Below are 20,888 nucleotides of genomic sequence, written 5' to 3'. Positions count from 1 at the left end.
TTGTCACTTATTGCTTAACTCTACCGGAATTCGTTAACTTTTATTTCGGTCGACAAGAAACATAAGAGGCACAAAAGTTTGCATTAATCAGCTTGTAAAAACAAAATTGTTTTATTCTGTGATCTATGCGAAGTAATGGAACAAACAAATTGTAGACGATAACTTCTTTTGTGTCTAGACGACAAAAAGAAAAGAAACGAGGAACAAAAGGCAGAAATAAGGAAACAAAGGAGCACATTGAACCAAGCTTAAATAAGAATTCATATCTTGACAGAAAAGCAGTAATGGGATTCTGTCTACCGATAACTGTTGGCTAGGAATATGTCGTTGCGCAGGTGTAACATATGGCAAAAAACTGCGCAACGACATATAGGCTCGATTGTTTCATCTTCTTGGTAAGATTTACTCGACAGGTATCTATTAGGTAAATATCAAAACTGTTGATTGGTCGGTTAAATCTTTAAGAAGTTGGAACAACCCGTTCATACTAGAGTTGGGCAATGTAGTATCGATACATAGGGAAATAGAATTTTCCCCCAGAAAAATATGGATTCTTCCACAAATTGCGGGGGAATCCTATTTTTCGGAAAGAAATCCTTATTCCCCTATGTATCGATAATGTATCGTCCAATTCTAGCCCATACTGATCCGATAGTTATTGGTAGATGGTTACAAAATCCTACTACAGAAAGCAGAAAAGCATCAGCCAATCATAACCGGCACTGGTAGTAAGAGTAGATAAAGCAGAAACTGTCGGCTAGCGCGAATTCAAATTGGCTGCTGCTTTTCTGCTTTTCTGTTAAGGTATGAATTCCCCCTCACGCTTCAGTGAGTGTAATTTTCTTGAACTAGCATGCAGCCAGTTCAACTATAAAGAATAGATCATATGGCTTCTACGAAGAAAAAAACTTGAAGCTGTAGATACCACAGAAAATGTAGTCTAGTTGCATATAAGCGCAGCTCTTTCGTCTACGTAGCGACGTGTCAGAAACCACGTGTGTATGGACCTACAACTGCACGAACATATATAATGTATTGCGCTTTCGCTGTATGAAGGCTGCGTTTCGATATTCATTGTCAGGATTGAAAATCTATAGTTCGTGTTACGTATACTGTTGATTTTTAGTATTGGCAGCGAATATCGGAACGCAGTCTAAAAATCGCACATGCCGCGAAAAAATTCAAAGAAATTAGTACTCACAAGTAGGAATAAACAACTAAAAAATAAATCAGGTTTGTATATTATATATATATTAATTATGTATAATTAATTTGATTGTTAATTATAACTGCAACTTGATTGTGTTATATAATATTCGATTCTATAATATATTAAGAATTATCTCGAGAACGTTTGACTTTTAGTATCCATCAAAAGAATACATCTCGATGTGAAAATATAACGGTTTCTTCACTAACTCCTAATAACAATTTGCTTCATTGCTTGTCAGTATATTTATCATCTATGTAATGATAAAAGCGACGGGGTTGGCTGCTCTTGCGACAAAATGTTGTTAAATAAAATGTAGATAAAGAAGCATCACCAAACAGTCATGAGAAACATAGGAATCGAAATGACAATAAACGAGACATTCGACGTTTGTAACGAATAAGTCAAGAGAAATATAAATATCTTGATTATACTCCTATCTATCAAATAAAAATATAATGAAGGGAGAGAATATTTACGCTCCATATTGTCACTTCGACTTTTGTCACAATTGATTACGGCAAGATCACGCAATCCATAAACAATAGTTCGTAATTGTGAATACTTGATGAGCTTCTAACTTCATCCAAAAAAATATATTCAGTTTTGCAAACGAGTACACGTACATATAGAATCATATCTAGATTCACAGCCTAAAAGAACATCTAAACAGGAAATCTCAATCGCTCATGAGAATGAGAAAAAGAAAGAATGCACGAAGATATTCTTGGTTTTATTTGAATTGTGCCTTATATATATCTTACTTCTTTTCGCTTTACAATTTCTAAAAGTTACTTAAAGGTAACACGTCGCGATGGCAACTTCATTCATACGAATGTTGGGTTTAACAAATATGAAATTAATTTTCAGCCACAACATTCATTGTAACTGCATTACTACTGTATTTTTATAGCGATAAATGCATTTATCAAATAATCGTGATATTATTCTAAATATATTTACGTAAGAATTTTTTGCTTTACGATTGCATATATTAGCCTCATATTTACAAAATTCATTCGTATGAGAGAATGTAGAGATTTCCGTTCGTTACCTATATCACACAAACTTAAGTTAAGCGCATGTCACTTATGCGATGTGATTGTGTTCAGTAAACCATGACATCGCTACTCTCCTACGCTCTTGAATCGGTGATCGCTCCAAATTCATCATGATTCAAATCATGGAAAGGTGCTATCTATTTCCTCACGTATGTGTATCCTTATTTCGAAACATTAATTCCTATTCACACGGATCCATATCTCATGATCTTACATTCGCTCAAGTAACATCAGAGCTCTGGTCTGCACCAAATTTAATTCATTTATTTCTCTTTGTTTAGCGCTTTGATAAATTCTTCTAGCTTCTCTTGGATGTGTCTAACTCGTTCTGGAAATAAAAAATGATAATTTAGCAAAATTAAGAGATTCTAACATTTGTCATTTAAAAATATTCACTGCCTTAGAAATTTATTGCTGCTATTTCACTAATAATTTTTTGTACGCCGAAATCCAATACTTTACAAATTCGTGATAATTAGTAATCAAGATATTACGATACATACTGAGTTCTTCAGCTAATTTGACTCGTCTACCGGTGAGTAAATCTTTCTTAATCTTATTGTCCTGACTGTAATCCTCCAGAACGTCCTTGATCTCTCTTTCCAATCTTCGAGCCTCTCTGTTCATGATTTGTTGCCGAAGTGCATTCGCGGTGACTTTCAACATTTGCTGGATTCGCCAGAACAGTACTACGTCGTTGCATTCCATCTAAAAGTAGAGTTCAAATCCGTGTCAATTGTTAACAGCGACCGGTATAAAGTGTAAACATGTGTTTAAAGCTGCCAGGATTTCGGGATCATGATTCACGTGAGATTATATAATGCGGATTATATAACGGTACATAAATATAAAACCTGATACTTGTTTTTATGCTGGACTGCTTGCATGCTAGAAATGTTGCGTTCTGATTGGTAGATTTTTAGAAATCAGGTGAATCATTATCCAGAAATCCCACGATCTAGCAGCTCTGCGTGTGATTTCTCTACATACCTCGTTCTCATGCCCGGTATGATACAAGTAGTATCCTTTTCTACAATCGTAAGCTCTCGCCAAACTCTGTTGCAGGAAAAACCTCTCGTACACAGGATGCCACGTTTCCCGGATGAATTCATTATCGACCTCTAAGCCGCTCTGCTGTAAATTCTTCCTGACGGCCGTGAGTTCGTCGCGCGTCAGTTTGGGCGGGTGTTTCTGTAATTAGAGATTTACGCGATACAGCTGCTACAGCGAGGAAGCGCGACTGCGAGAGTATTCCATATAATATAAGAAATATAATTTAATATAAGAAGATACTATCATATACACATACTTTGTCAGCATAAAGAATTTTATTCAACTCGTTCTTTACGGCCATACGATGCTGCTGCTCTTCACTCTGGTATTGCCAATAGAGCCACCGTTCCTTGCGATTGGGGCCCAGCATGTTGCGCAGAGTCTGTTCTATAGTGTTCAACTTTTCTTTAATTGAATTCTCTAGGAATCGCACGGCCTGATCCCAATCGCGCTTGTCGTTCACACTTCTGTCTTCCAGGGTATTGAGTTGAATAACGCGTAGCATGTCCGATGCCTATAAGATATAAGAAATACAGTTAAGTAGTAACGATATAAGAAATAAAATATAAGAAATACAATTAAGCAGTAACGAAGGCAAATAAGAGCCAAACTGAACAAATGTTCTTAGCGAATAATTTAATGAAAATATCGTCAAGATAAATTATCAGTATAGAGCTATGAGGAACCAGTATTTTACGCAACATATTAGAGTCATTAGATTGTTCACTAATTTAGTTAGCAATTGGATAAAAGGGGTAATTTTAAATTGATGACTAATATTATTGGGATTCAATGGGCTGGTTCTTACGCGAAAGGTTGTCATCGCGTTTCGTCCTGCCGAAAAAAATCCGTACGTTTCGCATACGTGGACAACTTTATCCTCTTATTTTTATATTAATTACATTTATAATTTGACATTATTAATTTGTTTATTTTTTTTAGCTGAACTAATTGTATTAGTTCAAGAAATTTACATACACATTGAAACGTATGAAACATATATACAAGATTTTTATACTTCAGTATATGTAAATTTCTTGAACTAGTGCAGTCAGTTAAGCTTAAAAAAAAAAAAAAAAATGAAATATATACGACACTAAAACATCCGTATTTGATTCTTCACGGCCCTATGTTGATAATATAAAAAAAATTATAAAATTAAACATAAAAAATTATAAATTAAATATAAATTTTCGAACGTTTCCAATAAATGACTCAAAGAACCTCTAAAATTACAACACTATAAAAACATTTTATATAATATCTCTCTCTCTCTCTCTCTCCCTCTCTTTGACAGTACATTCTTTCTTAATTATTAAAACATGCACCAAATTATTTAGATGGCTAAAAATGGCAGCATGGTTCTTACCTGCCTTTGATGCTTGATTATATATCTTGAGAGTTTTTATATTTATATTTAGTACAAATAAATTGTTGATGTCTGCTGTACGAATATTGTGGTTCATTGCGAGGTGGAGGAAATAAAGAACAGAATATATGGGATGTACCTTCTCTTCCCAGGAGTGACGCTTCATTGCCTCGTTCACGACAGCGTTCTTGAGGTCGTCAAAGATATCGTCATGATCCTGGCTGAGTCGAGCCTGCATCATGAAGTTATGGAATTCCTGCTGTAGACTTTCCCATCCGCTTTCAACGCTACATGCTGGAAGTTGCTGCTCCGCCCACTGTCTGAGTTTGATATCGACAGTGGTATTGAACGTATCTGTGAACGCGATTAGCGTCTTTACAAAATTATTCTGTTTTTGTTTTATATGAATAGAGTTTAGTAGCGATATATGTTATACTTGGATTTCCGCTTTGAGCAGCAGGCAAGTAGATATTGTCGAAAACATGCTTGCTGACTTTTTCCCAATTTCGCGTCATCAGCACCTCCTCCCAATGCCTTGGTGACACTTGCGACAGGTTGACGATCTCGTCCAAAATTTCACCACGCGCTTTTTCGAAGAGTTCGTCTCTGTCCAATTCCCTTAACCTGAATTACACGCCACGAAATAAGTTGACCAAAAGACAAAAGCTGGACGAAACATTTCTCTTATGAGCATATATATTTCTTACCTTGGAAAATTATTTTTCCATTCTGTTTCTAAATTAAACCTCGTAGCTTTGAACGCGTCCGCTTGTTGCTCCACTGTCTCGCGCACCATTTTCCAAAAGCATTCGGCCACAGCTAAGCTCAGGTTTTTGGTAGTCACTTGACCTGACATTGCTAAATTGTCTCTGGATGAAGAAAATATTTATTACAACGAATGTACTTAAAAAGTCTATAATATGTTTTCTTTAGTACCCTTAATACTTAAGTTTTTTAGTTAATAGAATAATTTATTTAAAGTAACCAGTTAATCAAGATTGCTACAGAAAATGAATTTTGCAATTTCTTGACTTTTCCATGTTTTTCAGACGATATGGAGAATTTTTCATGAGTAATATAAACTTTAATTAAATCTTAAACTTTATATTTAGAAGTAGGGATTGTAAGAAAAGTAGTTTATATTATTAGAAGCAACATAAACTTAAAAGATTAGTAACATAAGTATATATGTACATATATATAATATATAAACATAATATAATATATAATCCTGAATACAAATTACAACAATACAACAAAATAACAAAATATACGGTATAATACAATATAATAATAATACAATTAAAAAAAAAAAGAAAAAAAAAGAGNTGCCACAGAAGATGAATTTTGAAATTCCCTTTCCATATTTTCCAAACGGCGATGGAGAATTTTTCATGAGCAATGTATAATCTTAAATTGTAATGTTTAGAAGCAGAGAATTGCACGAAAGAGGTATCTTATATATTATTAGAAGCAACACAAACTTAGAAATTTAATAATATAATCCTGAATGCAAATTCAGATCAACAAAAATAAGTGAGTATTGGAAAAAAGAATTCAGTTGAAAATATTTAAGGGAATTTTGTTAGCAAAATTCAGAATACCAGATTTCTTTATATCTTTCCCTGACTTTTCCAGGTTTTCCCTGACATTTTAAATTTCTACGAAATTTTCCGGTTCCCTAGTTTTCAAGTCTGTGGCAACTCTGTTAATATTCAACTACTACCCGAGTATTTTCATTACCTCGTTATTTCAAGTATTACTCATATATATATATATAATATAAAAATATTTTATATATTATATATATATATATATAAATATTTTTAATATAAATATTATATATATATATATATATAATATTTATATTAAAAATATTTTTATATAAAAGTAATATTTATATATAACATCCATAAAATTAGAGAACAGATAGATACCCAGGTAGCTCCCTGAATATAAAAACTACTCGGTTAACATCGAGCATTCATACTTGAAGAGTTTTGAATTCCTAAAGAACTGCTCTTCGTAGTCCTTGATCGTTTGTATACTGTCATCCTGCCCGCCACGACCGGTCACAACGGCGAAGTAGCCCAATGCTTTCATGGCGAACAATTTACCGGACAATATCTCGCGCAATCTTTCGGGATTTGCGAAATTCTTTTCCGCCATGTCAACCTGCCGTGAGATAACAACCGTGTCTGATAATCTCGGAATTTACTTTTGTTCTGACTGCGTTACATCTGACAAGGAGGGATATGTACCTTCGTCAAGACAAAGATCGTCCTTTTGCCGGATGGATCCATCTGAGCTACGAGGTCGGTCACGTTGCTCCTCTCCGCGTCGACGGATCCGTCTTGTATGCAGAGGATGATGGCATTAGGATTGCTCATATGCTGTTGAGTCATTTGTTTGATCGCCTCGCGAGTATCTTCGGCCATGTTAACGGTTACTGACTGTCTCAGAACAATTCAGAAGGTTACGAGCAATGTCAGAGGGTTCGCGCGCAGTGACGGATGGTGACTTTCCGGAGCCTGATGCTAATGATATTTCAGAAGCCCCATAACTTATAAGTCAATGAAAAGCTTATGAAAGAAGCTTACAAGTAAATGAAAAAGGATGACTGAAATGAAGCCGTCTTCCAATGGAGGCTCTGATGCTTCAGCATCTCACTGGTTTGTGTATAAATCCGTCACTGTTCGCTCGTAAGTGTACAGAAGCGTGTGTTACATACGTACACTAATAATACCAGGTAGATCGACTAGAACCATACGTTGAAGGCCCGGTCCCTTCACCGTCATAGATATGACGTCTGGGCTGACTGTTTTACCGTCTTTAACGCTATTCTTCATTCGCAGCTCCACCTCACGTCGTAGCTCGGCTAGTTCCGACTCTTTCGTGAGGTCGAATTCTCGAGAGCTGTCTTTGAATTGTGCTATATGATACGGCCCTTCACTCAGTGTAACCTTGACCGGTGCCCTCGTCATCATTTGACCTGCTCCTCTGTGTCAAGATGAATATGCCAATGAGAGTCAAACGTTAAGTATAATTGTAATATATAAATAGGCATACAAGAATTTAGAGGATATTCACGTTATATATAATCTCACGTATAATCGGTAACTTTTGACGAAGTTATAACTGTTCGAATCTTGCTTATCTTTTGAAGAAGTATCAAGTAATTTGTGCACATTAAAGCATTTTGTGCGTAGTCTATATACTTAAAATTCGTAAATAAGATTTCAAGTATATTATATATATATATAATGAAAATGTGTCTCTTCTAAATTTATATACATATTTATATCATTGGCCTGAGTTAAAATTAAATTTAGATTTATCAATCTAAGAGCCTATATTTATCTTGTTTAATGAATATCGTCATGATCACTATCTATGGGAACATACAATAACACAAAGGAAAATATACCTTGGAAATATCCTTGCTTGAACGACCATTTCGAGCACGGACGTTTTACCTGAGCTTTGGTCGCCGACAACTACTACTCTGGGTAAGTGATCAGCTGTGGAATAGGCACTGTCATAGTCGTTGAGTTCATCCAAAACGTCGCTATACATGTCGATCAGAGATTTCTGCAGAGATTAAATCAATTTAAACGACATACGAGACAAACAAATCAGTATGCATGCGGCACAGGCTTGTTACCTTGATCTTCTTCTGGTTGAACTTCTGATTTCCCCGTAGAAGCATCTGCTTGCGCAATTCTTTGTTCTCTCTTTCTAATCGTTCCAATTCGCGTTGATACTTCAGTAGCATTTGCATCGGATCTTCCGATGTGGTGTCATGTCTCGAGTATTCTTCAAATGGACACAGGATGTTTCAATGAGAATGCAGGAATACATTTGTATGTGTGCGTAGGAAAATGTTCAGTGCCACATTATGACGACATTTACGTACGAGCTTTCTTACGTTCCTCTTCGGTATTATCACTAGCCAATGGACGTGCAAAGGCAACCTTATTTGGCAACTGATTGTTTGTTTCTGTTTAAAAACAAGATGTCATATGTATTTAAAATTTATGATCATTCATTTTTCGCTCTGTAAATGCAAGAAAGCTTGTATCAACTGATATCATGTAGAATTGATGGAGCTTATCGAGCGTGAGGTATCCTTCGTTATTCAATGAGATAATTAGAACTCAAATTAGAGAACAATGATGTCATAAAATGCGTGTAAGTACATAAAATAAAATGAGAAGCAACGACCAATGGTTCTGTCCCATTCAGTATTTAAAATTAAAATGTATATGTCCATTATTGTTACTCTGTGTAACATTTAAGTACATTTTATTTTACTTGAACATTATTATTATCGGCCAAATGCCCCTTGCATTGTAAATTGCTCAGCTACAAAATGCTGAATGGACAGAAGAAGATGTACGAAACAATAATAATTTCAAACTCTTTACACACCTGAATAAGCTTTCTTAGCCACCATCAAGATGGTGTTAATTGCACCTGAACAGAACAGACCATAATAAACTTATAATAAATATGAATCTGTGAAATAATGCACGTTTCTTTAGAAGTATAAACTGTTTGATCAATGTTTAATAAGCAAACTTGGAAGCTATACATGCAATTTTACATAAATTTGCGCATACACATGATAAATTTAAACGTAGACTATGTGTGAAAAAATTGTGAAGCGACGAAGAGAATCGTAAATGTGAGGGAGGGTAATAACACTTTTACCGGCTTGTGTTCTTAAAATGGCCGGAATCATTGATAAGCAGGAAAACGTCAAGCAAATAAAAGAATGGGATGGAATAATAATCGGAAAAAATAATATATAATAGAAAAAAATAGATTGTAGGATAGGATGTATCATAATTATGGGACAAAGTTAGGGACAGCATGCAATGTAAAATACAAGGGAACATAACAGAGACCTGCCAATCACTCACTCTGTATGGAATTATTCTCTAGATCTCTTTGGCGATTTTCCGCTGCCTTAATAGCATCATCCAGTCTTTGATCAAACCACGTCCTGTACTCCTGATACTTAGCTAGTCCATACTCCTTTATACGTGGATCTATTTGCCGAGTTTTTACCGCGAGTTTGTATAACTCATTTTCTTTGCCTCACGTTTTCACAGATATAAGCAATCTATGTATTTGTCATACTTACCAATTTCGATTTTGTCAGATACGTTATCCTTAATCGCTATCAATGATCCACGGAAATTTTGCCATTGTTGTTCAGTAGGCATTACATTTTCTAGCCATCCTAGATCTGGCATTGCTTCTTTCCACTCATTGTATTTCTATAAACATGTACATCAAGTTATGAAAAAATGTTATGGAAGGAAACATGTTTAATAATTGGCAAAACTCTGTCATTTAAAGAGACATGCAAATAGAACAGAAAGAAAGCATACATAATTTGTGATATTTACCTTTTGCAAAGCAACACCACCACCAACTGTACCTCCTAGGAGGATATATCGAAGTTTTAACGCTCCTCTTAAAATTCTTGCTACCACCATAGCATATCCTCGATGTGGATTTGCGTAATATTTTAAATGTGGCGTTGCCAATAACGGTCTATAGTGTCTATTGAATTTCCCAGACATTAACTCCCGTGCGTTGATAAGTAATACTGGATGTTTCGGAGTTTTGGGAACCAGTAAAATGCTACGACTGGAAAAAACATGAGAAAACATTAGAAGAATAAAAAGAATATACAGATATAAAAATATAAGATATATGTAAGAAAAATCAGAAAAAGCCATAGATTATAGGGGTTATGTTCTGTTCGCAAAGATTTATCCAAAAAAATTTAGATTAGAAAAAATGAAGAACAATATGCAAACATGTATAAGCTAGAGAAATTATAAATCAAGGAACGTGTTTCTAATATGGTAAATTATAATTTGTTTAATTAATACACTGATATGAATAGTTGATAACCTGATTCACACTTAGGAGCATATAGAACGTGTTCCTGTGAGACACGAGTTGTACAAATAAAATAAATTATTTCGCATGACGGACAAGTGTTGCGAGTAACTTATTAATTCGACCTCTCTTGATGATTTGAATTAATCTTACCCGAATCTGCCGTATATGAATTGTTTCATTTTTCGTAACAACCTTCTTCAGTTGCCGGACAAGCAATCGCTCTTGTATAACGAATGAAAAGTATCTATGAAATTCTTTAAGTGTATGTTATGAAATACATGTGACCTAAATCAAGAAATCAAAGGTGTAAAACTTTTCTAAAAGTTGACAATTAGGTTATTGCATCACGAACTCTAATTCAATCGTTTATTCTGTAACGGTGCACATCGTGCAAAACCCGGCATTGAAACTCCTCTCAATAATAGTTTCAGGAATTCCGTAGGGTGGATTTCCAACACCATTTCACAAATTACCCAGCAAAGCAAGGATGGGCAATGATTAATTGATAGCGTTTTCGACTCGACCCGACTTCGGGTATTCCGACAAGTGCAGTACTACTATCTATAGTTCATGTTACATATATTATAGCGTTTGCAATATTATAGCGAATACTACGGAATGTTGCCCTAGTCAACAAATCGAAAACGCTATGATAATCGATGTTCGATATCTTTTCAATTTAAGAATCGATTAGTTCCTCGACTCTTCAAACAATTCGACTTATATCGATATTTTCTGCACTCGATTATTCGACATTACGAAATGTCGCTTCACTGCTAATTTTTTCTTTTCAGAAGAATGATTTATCCTCGCAACAAGGCTTCAATTTCTCATTATAAAAAAGGTGACTTCTTTATTTGCAAATAGGAGGATTCAATGACAAGTCAAGTAGACATTTTACTTTCAAATAGTGTGATTCAATGATGAACTTCGGCAACAAAGGCCGACTTTCATCTTATATTTTCAAGGACCCGGGAAAAATGATTATATATAATTATACAAAATCATGTATGAATTTTGCCCGCATATATTATATATATGATTATATATATATATATGATATATGTAATATGTTATATATATGGTTATATATATGGTCATATATGTCTACATAAAAAAAATGATGTTATGTCATCTAATTAAATGTCGATATCATGTGCTGTTAGTACAAGTAGCCAGAAGCATTTACTTCGATTGTATTTGTATATAATTTGTAAACAACCGTATTTTTTCGTTGTCGACATATATGATTATATATAGTTATATATGGGCAAATTTCATATATAATCTTTTTTTCCCGGGGACTCAACGGCAAGATTCCATTATTTTCAAAAATAGTGCGTTTCAATGGCAGATCTTTTTTATTTTCAAGTAGTACGTTCCAATGCAGGACTTTTATTAAGAGATCTAATTATTAAACGCAACGAATATTATACTTGCACGGTAACATGCGCTTTTTCTTACAAGAAAATCGTATCTTTATTATAATCGTTGTTATAACTTATATGAGGAATAAAGCGTATTGTTGAATAATTTTATTTTCCTTTGCAATCCTTATATTACAAAACATACTTTTCCAGACACATTGAAAATATGCTCTATTTACATTGGGTCGTTACCTAGTTTTGTGCTAGAGATTTTTTTTATTTTAAATCTTTACAGGAATAATATTAATCGCTATCTCGCATAGGCTTTCGTATAATATATATGATTATGGCAGTACATTTACATTAAAGTCTATGATCGTTTGTTTTTTTTTTAATCATTTCTGTCGCTTGCGTGTAACATGTATAACATTTCTTCTTGTAATATATGAAAATCTACATACTTACGTCTATGTGCACGAGGCGAGTACGAAAAGAAAAAGAATAACGTCCGTGTGTCGCACGCGCGCGCGCTCATGCGTATCTCTTATTCTTTTCATTTCTTTTATATATTTTTCGTCGACTAAACGTGGCCCCGTGTCGGCCGAACGCGCGAGTCTGAGATCTAGAAAATTCGTAAAAACAACGTGCGAAAGTCAAAAAGAAGTTCGCCTGTTTCATTCGCACGAGCAAACATTTTAAGGATACCGCGAGCGATATCGTCACCGAAATGTTTCGCGCCACCCTGCGATATGTAAGAATACGTATGAATATGTAAGAATATGCAAGAATACGGAGGAATACGTTTCACAAATTACGAAAAGCTGGTAGAAGCGCTAAACTCGATTGGACCCGGTTTTACGTTGTCCTTTCCTAAGTATAAGCGGCTGGCTGGCTGAATCTCTGGTTTTCATCCCCGCCCCCTTTTCTCCCTCCTCCTCTCCCGACTCGTCTCTCTATCGCGAGGGACTTCTCCTACGTACAACTAAACGTTACAAATGTCCTAGTATTGTCTAAGGGTGCCCACTTTGTTCTCCGCTATTTCTCACACATTCAGTCTAAATCGCGTTACTTGCGGTATTTTTGTAAGTTCTCGAAGTCATATATATATATATATATATATATATTCTTATGGTGCGACAGAATATTTTTCTAATCGCTAACTTTAACCTAACGCGCCAAGCAGTCTATATGTACACATCTTACATCTTTCCCTCTTGCATTTTCACAGGAAAAAGAGTTGCCTCCTAAATCATTCCCATATTGTTCGCGATAACGCGTGCCTCAGAGAGGGAAAGAAAAAAGAACGAGAGAGAGAGAAAGAGATGAGAAGATACAGGAAGGAAGAAAGGGAGAAAACTAAACAGAACACAACAAGTAACTCCCGGCCGTAGATATCGCGCTTCCTCTCTCTCACTGTGCCTATCTAAACAGAATCGGAGATGAAAGCTAAGAGACGCAACGCTCGCTCGAAGAGACAAATGCAGGGACCAAACCACCCACTCTCCTCTTCGTGTTAATCTTCTGATTGCGCTCTCACCTTCGGACTAAACCTAGAGAAACATGACTCGGTCATCTCGAGAGTTCACTCGACTCGCCGCTCTCAGTCGTGAAACACGTATCAAGAGGTGCTGTTCCTGTGCTTCTTGCTCTTGGCCTTGCCGGACTCGAGTTCGTCCTCGCTCCTGCGTCGCTTCTCCTTTAGCTGCTTCTCCATCGCCAGCATCGTGATCATGCGTTTGTGCGAGTCGCCCACTATCCAGCCGTGCTGCTCTTGCCGGTCGTCCTCTTCCTCCTCGTCGGGCGCGGCCGTGGGCTCGGGCTCCTCCTCGTCGCTCGAGCTGGACCAATAATACAGCTGAAGGGCGGCGGTGCGTTTCCGCCGGCCGATCGCCACCCCGACGCCCTCCTCTACCTTGTTCCACGACTTGGTGGTCTTCAACTCCTCGTCGTCGGAGTCGCGCTTCCCGTTGGACGACTTGCGCTCCTTCGAGTCCTTCGCCCCGGAGGTCGCGCCGCGGTTCTTCGACTTCTCCGCGCTCTTCTGCTTGCTCGCCGGACTGGCCGCGTTGTTCTCGGCTCTCGAGGCCTTCTTCGACCTCGCCGGCGAGTGCTTCTTCCGCTTCGGCGGCGATACCAGGCAGCCGCCGCTCTCGTTCTCCGAGACGCTCTCCACGGTCGAGAAAGCGCGCTCCGAGTTGTCGAGAGGAGACTGACTAGCGTGCTCCTCCTCCGCGTCTCCCTCGGCGTCTCGCTCGTCGATTCTCTTTTGCCGGTCTTTCGCCTTCCTCTTCTGCTCGGCTTCCGTCGCGACGTCGTCCGTGCTGTTCTGCGTGAGGACGATCTCTTTTCTCTTGCCGACCTCCCGCAGGATCTCCTCCTCGATCGCCTTCTGCTCCTTCGCGATCATCTGCTCGTGCTTCTTCTCGATGTACCGCTCCTTCCGTTTCTCCTTCGACTCCCGCTTTTTTCGCAGCTTGCTCTCGTGTTCCGACCTGTCGCTGCTCTTCTTGCTGTCCCTCGCATACGATTCCTCGTCCGAGCTGCTGATTTCCGCCAGCAGACCCTGCTTGCCTATCGCGCACTTCCGCTGCCTCCTGGTCGGCTGCAGGTCCAGCAATATCCTCTCCTGCTCCTCCCGCAGCTTGTCCAGCTGCTGCTGCTTCCGCTTCTTCGACTCCTGCACCTTCCTGCTGAGGAACACGTGGAGCGGCAAGTTGTCGGACTCCTTCTGCGGCTTCTCGTTGCTGGAGAGTTTCTCGGGCAGCACCGGCGCGTCGTCATCCTCCTTCTCGTCCGACGCATCTGTTGGACTGAGGCGCTTGCTCTCCTCGCGAACGACCTCGTCGTTGGAAGCTTCCTCCTCCTCCACCATCACGGTCCCTATGATGCCGTTCAGCTGGGCGCTTTCAGTCTGTACGACCTCCGCTTTCGGGTCGAGGTTTTCGTGGCGGTCCAAGAGGTCCAACGCTTCCTCCAAGGGGATCAGCTCCGACACAAAGTCGTTCCCGTCCACCGTGTTCTTCGGCTCCTCGGCCTCCGACTCCGCGTCCGTGCTGTCCTCCCTGTACAGGTCGTCCAACTCGAACGTCCTCTCATACTGATTGTCACCGTCCTCGTCGCTGTTCCTCGCCTCGTCCGTCGTCTTCCGCTCGTCTATCACCAAGGAGTGATCCGACATCTCCGACTCCGACTGGTTCTTCTTCGCGGTGTCCTCCTCCTCCTCTTCTTCGACGACCACTCGTTCTCTCCAATCGGCCTGATCGGCGTCGACCGACTCCCTCTTCTTCGGCTTCGCGCGCGGCGGCTCGTGGCCGACGGACTCGTACTCGCTTTCGGACGACGTCGACAACTCGGCGAAGAGGTTCTGCTTGCCCTTCGAGCAGGCGCGCTGACTTTTCGAGATACCGACGCCGATGTCCTCCGCCTTCGCGGCCGTCCGGAACTCGTCCGAGCTATCGTTCTCGTACCACGCGTTCTTCGTTCGTTTCTTCGAACTCTTGCCCCGCTTCTTCAGTTTCGACTGTTTGTTGGCACTATTGTGCGGCACGACGGCGCGCTTCAGATGTTGCTTCCGTTCGACGAACTGGTCCACCGGCCCGCTGATCGACACGCGCTGTTGCTCCTCGCTCTGGAAGGACTTCAGGGCGCCCTTCGTCTTCGGCGCGAACTTCTCCAGCTCGCGAAACTTGCGCTCGGCTGAGCCCGCGTTCGGTTTCGCGTCCACGACGTAGCCGGCGACCGCAGCCTTGCCGTTCTCCAAAACCGCGTCCAGGTCCCCGGTAACGCTCTTCAGCCTCGGCCAGCTGTTGTTCTCGTAGTTCTTTTCCACTTGGCTCCTGTAGGACATCACGCTGCCTAACGTGGGCGCCATCTGACTCTCCTCCTCGTCGAACTCGTACACGTCCTTCACCCGCTCCACTAGCGGCTCCGCTTTCCGCTCCAAGGACTCGCGCCGTTTCTTCTTCTCGGCCAGGCCGCCATAGTGCTCGTCTCTGCGGATCAGCGGGAATTCCTGCTGCTTGCTCTTCTTCGGCTTACGCTGCCGCTGCGCGCCACTGTTCAGCTCCACGAGTGCCGCCGAGCGTTCCTGCTGCTTCCTGTCGTTGATCTCCTTCTTGCGCTCGAACAGCTCCTTGATGGGGTTCCGCGCCTTCTTCGGTACGACCGCTGGGTCCCTCGTCGATTTCTTCGGCGAATCTGAATCCTTGGCCGCTGCGATCATCTTCGCCGATTGGTGATTCTTGCCGCTCGTCTTGGCGTCGTCGTTCTCCGGCAACGTGGACGTCGGGGCACGGGCGCACGCCAGCTCCGCCAGCAGTTTCATCGGAGCGGAGCCGCTGCAAAGTGTGATGACGGTTTTATTAATCTGAGGAGGGAGAACTTGAGTTAAAGATGGGTGATGGAGTGAGAATGTTGGTTAAATTAAGATGTGGGAAGGAGGTGAATAAATATTGGATAAGAGAAGAAAATAGTGTATTTTGCGGAAAATGATAGGATTGTATAAGACACAGGATTACTACGGAAAATAAATTTTGAAATTCCTCGACTTTCCATGTTTCCACAGACGACAATGAAGAGTTTTCCATGAGCAATATGTAACCTTAAACCTTAACGTTTAGAAGCAGAGATTGCAGGAGAGGTAGTTTATATTATTAAAAACAAAACAAACATTTAGTAACATAATAATCCTGAATGCAAATTCAGGCTAATAAAAAATAAATGAATATTGGAAAAAAAAAATACAGTTGAGAATATTTAACGGAATTGTAAGCAAAGTTAAAAAACTCCAAGTTTTTTATATCTTTCCTTGATTTTTCAGCTTTTCCTTGACATTTTAAATTTCCTTAACTTTTCCCGGTTTTCCAGATCTCTGACAACCCTGAAAATATTATATGGATATATGTCAGAATATTGAAGGATGTTTTGAAGAATTAATAGGCGATAGTGAAGAAACATGGAAAAGGATACGGGATCATAAGATGAGGTAAAAAGTAATATTTTGAGGAAGCTATGAGGAAAAGGAGTTTTATTAATAAAAAAGAGAGACAAGAAGTTCGAGAAAGATTAAAGAGGAAAATGAAAAACAGGAAAGAAGTCTGACATATGAAGGATGTTAAAAGAATGTAATAGAGTCGGGAAATAGCAATATAATACAATGATAATAGATGTGTGAGTTAAAATGATGTAAAGTATTTAAAGAGAGTAGTTTATATAATAATTTTAATAATTGTGATAATAGTGACTATAAATAATAAATATAATGTAGAAGAGTGGAAATTTATAATAATAATAATAAGTATTATTATTATTATCATTATCTATTTCTTTTATTAAACATTTTTTTTTTAATTCTATTCTATTATTTTATTATTATTCTTCGGGTGAGACGCATGACTTTCCGCAAAAGCAAGCAGATGAGAGTTTTGCTTGCTCAATTTGGAACGATTTTAATGTCGAATGTTTAGAAGAATATCGAATGAAAAGCAACAAAGCATCATCAATGTAACACGCCGAGTGTTTGGGCTTGGTGGGGCCCACGTGTGAATTTATCGGCATAGCGATAAACGTGTCAAGAGCGAAACTGAACTCTCTTTGGTATTTATAGAAACTGCACGCAGGTGCATACGCTCTATCGAGGTGGTTTCCCCTGGCCGGGTTCTCCCGAGGAAACACGTTGGCTCGTAAATAGCCCGAATAGAGAAATAACGAACGTCGCATGTATCAGGCGCTATACTAAGTGCTCTATGTAGAGTCCTATAAGGTGCCGCTACACGTCGGTGTTGTTGCCGAGAGATCGCTCATTACGTATAGGGTGGAGTGACAAAAGAGAGAGAGAGAGAGAGAGAAGAGCGGATCAATACGAACGCAACGCGAACGAATAGGCATCGTTCGACGGGAGACGCGGTCTCTCGGCCATCCTCGATGAAACCAAGCTCGTGGCCTCGAATAATCCCATCTCGAATAGGAAGAAAAGAGGAGAGAGGGAGGGAGGGAGAGAGGGAGAGAGAGAGAGAGAGGAAGGAAGGAAACGGGCATCGGGGCTGCGTTCACCGGGGCGTTGCGTTTAACGCATTTCGTATTTCGGGACTCCCGGGGAATTGATCGACGACGCAGAGGGTTATTTTCTTTTTCGGCGGGCGAATCCGCGCCGGCGCCGATCACACGCCAAATTCGTGCGGCGCAATCGAGAAATCGAGCGGCCGTACGCGGAACGTATGGTCGGACGAGTGAATCGAACGATCAACAGGTTGTCGAACTGACACGAAACCGAAAAATGCGCTTTGATACGCGAACCGCTATATAAATACAGTATATAATTTCCTTCCTTTAATCAACGGACTTGACATTCCGTTCGGCTCCGCGGTAGTGCTCTCTAGACAGGTAGGATTTCATAGAAACGCGACGTCATCCGCGAGAGCGGTGTACGTGAAGAAGGGCTCTACGCAGAAATCGATAGCGAGCGCCGTCACACCGAGGACGTGCGAGGGAGATCGACTAATTTCAAGTCCACTCCGAAGAGGAGGAAGTTTTCGATATCGCGACGCGCCAAGTCGCCGACTCTCCATAACCGGGACAATTTTGCGCGCGAGCTCATCCGCGAGATATTTCTAAAATGGCTTCGCGTTTTCCTCAAGAGCCCGACGACTCATTACCACGCCAATCTGGTAAATTCATTATTGCGTCCATTCAATATTAATTAATTAACAAGAAAGACTTCCACTGAGAGACATAGAACTTTCTAGAAACTTTTAGGACTTCGTAAAACCTGGAAGATAGATTTCCAAATCGAACTAGTTTTAGTCCGCTGTCTCTTATTGGGGTGCTTGTAAGCTTGGCGAACTTTGAGGATTCTCTGTATTTTCTAGGAAGGCAGGCGTTAGTTTCGGCTAAAATTGTTGTTTGATCAAATAGGATTTTGAGTTTCGTTTCTATATGATGTTCTGACTGCACATTGATTGTGTTGTATGTTTCGAGCTGACTGCAAATTGGTGTTCCTCTATGTATGTGTTGACCATTTTCCCAGTTTCACCCGTGTAAACTTTGCCACATATACAAGGGATTTTGTAGATTCCTGTTTAGAAGAAGGAGATAAGTTTAAGAAAGAAAGGGAGTTATGTTTAGAAAACTTCCGAAGACTTCTACGCTCGACTCCAACAATCAACGAGTCGCAGTTTTCTTGGAACTGACTGCATCTGGATCTTTGAATTGTTGCATGAATATTTATGTCACTAGTTGGTTCAACTGCGAAAATAAACGAGATAACTCACTTATGATCATGCTTGCCGTTGTTGTGCAGCAAGTTGGACAGCGCCTTGTCCAGCAAACCACCCAGAGTGGAGTTCACCTTGTTCTTGTGACCTGGCGACGATTCTTGGTCTCTGTTCGACGCGCCTGAGCCGGGTAGGTGCTCGTGAACATTCGAGTTATCCCGCTTGTCATCGCGATCCTGCTCGTCGTCGTTGGTCCTCTGGCCGAACGTGCTGGCTATTAGGTTCTCGCTCTCCCTCATCCGTTGCTGTATCTTGTCCCGCAGCTTGTTGTTGTGCTCGAAGGCAACGTCCAAGCTATCCTCGTAGCCCAGGTTGTCGGCTCGCGACGCGTCTGGACTGGCTGACCTGCTTGACCGCTCGCTGCCGCGCGTCCGGTAGCTCCTCTCGTGGCCGCTGTACATCTCTTCGCCGAGCAGCTGGAATTTTCAAATAAAACAGACGTCATTTATATTGTAACACGTGTATAAAGAAGAAAGGAACCAAGCGGAGATAATCGCGACACATTTTCCAATGATAGGATCTTGCGATTGGCTATAAACGACGAGTGGCATTTTTGTGACGGGAATTGGCTCATCAGCGATGCACGCGGTATTTTTGGGATCTTTACAGCGAACATTTAAGGTACAGCCACATTCTCCCAACATTCAGCGTTGATTCATTTTTAAGCGACCGAGCTATTTCGAGTATAAATATGCAATTCAAAAATAGAAATTGTGTAATTTTTAATAATCACACAGGTTTTTTGAATTTCAGATAGTTTAAACTCATTATTTATGTAATTGAAATATCTGTTTTTTGCGAAATGCACGTCCCGTTTAAAAAAAGGGGCCCATCTAGAAAAAGCGTTGTAATCGAACGGATACTAAGCTAATAGTTCCACTTTGACGGTACCCTACTCTCTATTTCATGTTACACCGAATCGAACGCTGTATTGGTCAACATTCTAGTATAAACAGACTGTGAATTCAATCTTGGACCATGCTGAATCCTTCCATGAAACCCTGTCAGAATTCAGGCAGTTTTTATAATTAGGAATAGGAGCGGGAGGAATGAGAGAACAAAAATAGTGACAAATATAGTGAAATAAGTAGGTTTAATTCTTGGAAAACTAAGGAAATAGTGAGTTAGCTTTGAAAGAAAAAGTAAGTCTTTTTAAAATAATTTGTGCGTTAAAAATTGAATTGTTTATCTATTATTAATATATCATTTTATTATATCATTCATCTAAAAGATTAAAAATATTATAGTGCAACTCAATGAAGAGCAATTTTGGGAAACGGAAGAATTGATAATACATAGAACGTAAAATTGATTTTAAACTGTTTCGAGTGGATGTTTAGATACAATAAAACTCTTCATAAAAAAATCAAATTCTTCGTGTTTTTCAAATACATTTAATGAAATAAAATAAAAACAATATTTGAGTCCATTTAAGTTACCTTGCGATATATTTCTAGTATGTTAGGATATCCTAGATTTTTCGTCAAACACTATTTTTAGAAATAGAGAAATTAAAATATTTGTTTTAAATTATGAGGTTTTTCGCTTTATAAGCAGACATAGTTAGTCAATTTCTTAAGAATAATATTCAATAATATTCAATATGTAATTTAAGAAAAAAAAAAAAAAAAAAAA

General features: G+C 39.5%; 2 protein-coding genes across 4 annotated transcripts in view; both read right to left on the bottom strand.

Annotated features, from left to right (window-relative positions):
• Window positions 1-1,924: 1,924 nt before the first annotated feature.
• Window positions 1,925-11,152, bottom strand: LOC106744476 (dynamin-like 120 kDa protein, mitochondrial). 3 transcript variants are annotated; one of them, XM_014619296.1, is made up of 18 exons: window positions 10,766-11,152; window positions 10,111-10,354; window positions 9,843-9,978; window positions 9,619-9,747; window positions 9,125-9,169; window positions 8,610-8,693; window positions 8,358-8,509; window positions 8,121-8,284; window positions 7,429-7,693; window positions 6,955-7,146; window positions 6,684-6,868; window positions 5,401-5,562; window positions 5,130-5,317; window positions 4,833-5,047; window positions 3,581-3,838; window positions 3,262-3,462; window positions 2,775-2,979; window positions 1,925-2,599 (listed from the first exon to the last, which is right to left on the bottom strand). In XM_014619296.1, the coding sequence occupies exons 1-18, from the start codon at window positions 10,792-10,794 to the stop codon at window positions 2,535-2,537; spliced, it is 2,919 nt and encodes a 972-aa protein (XP_014474782.1). In that variant the 5' UTR covers window positions 10,795-11,152; the 3' UTR covers window positions 1,925-2,534. The 3 variants fall into 3 exon arrangements, with proteins under 3 accessions (XP_014474782.1, XP_014474783.1, XP_014474784.1); XM_014619297.1 differs by lacking the exon at window positions 9,125-9,169; XM_014619298.1 differs by lacking the exons at window positions 8,610-8,693; window positions 9,125-9,169.
• Window positions 11,153-12,135: 983 nt separating this feature from the next.
• LOC106744423 (microtubule-associated protein futsch-like) overlaps window positions 12,136-20,888 on the bottom strand; it is a 52,984-nt gene continuing 44,231 nt past the window's right edge. The window contains exons 8-9 of the mRNA XM_014619182.1: window positions 19,251-19,669; window positions 12,136-16,319 (exon numbers count right to left, since the gene is read on the bottom strand). Of these exons, the coding sequence (XP_014474668.1) occupies window positions 13,601-16,319; window positions 19,251-19,669 (3,138 nt within the window). The 3' untranslated portion in view covers window positions 12,136-13,600. The remainder of the gene's footprint in view (window positions 16,320-19,250; window positions 19,670-20,888) is intronic.

This window comes from Dinoponera quadriceps, unplaced genomic scaffold (assembly GCF_001313825.1).
Source record: "Dinoponera quadriceps isolate SergipeBrazil2010 unplaced genomic scaffold, ASM131382v1 scaffold777, whole genome shotgun sequence".
NCBI classification, from domain to species: domain Eukaryota; kingdom Metazoa; phylum Arthropoda; class Insecta; order Hymenoptera; family Formicidae; genus Dinoponera; species Dinoponera quadriceps.
The sequence above is the reverse complement of the archived record's forward strand: the minus strand, read 5'-3'. Positions and strand labels throughout refer to the sequence as shown.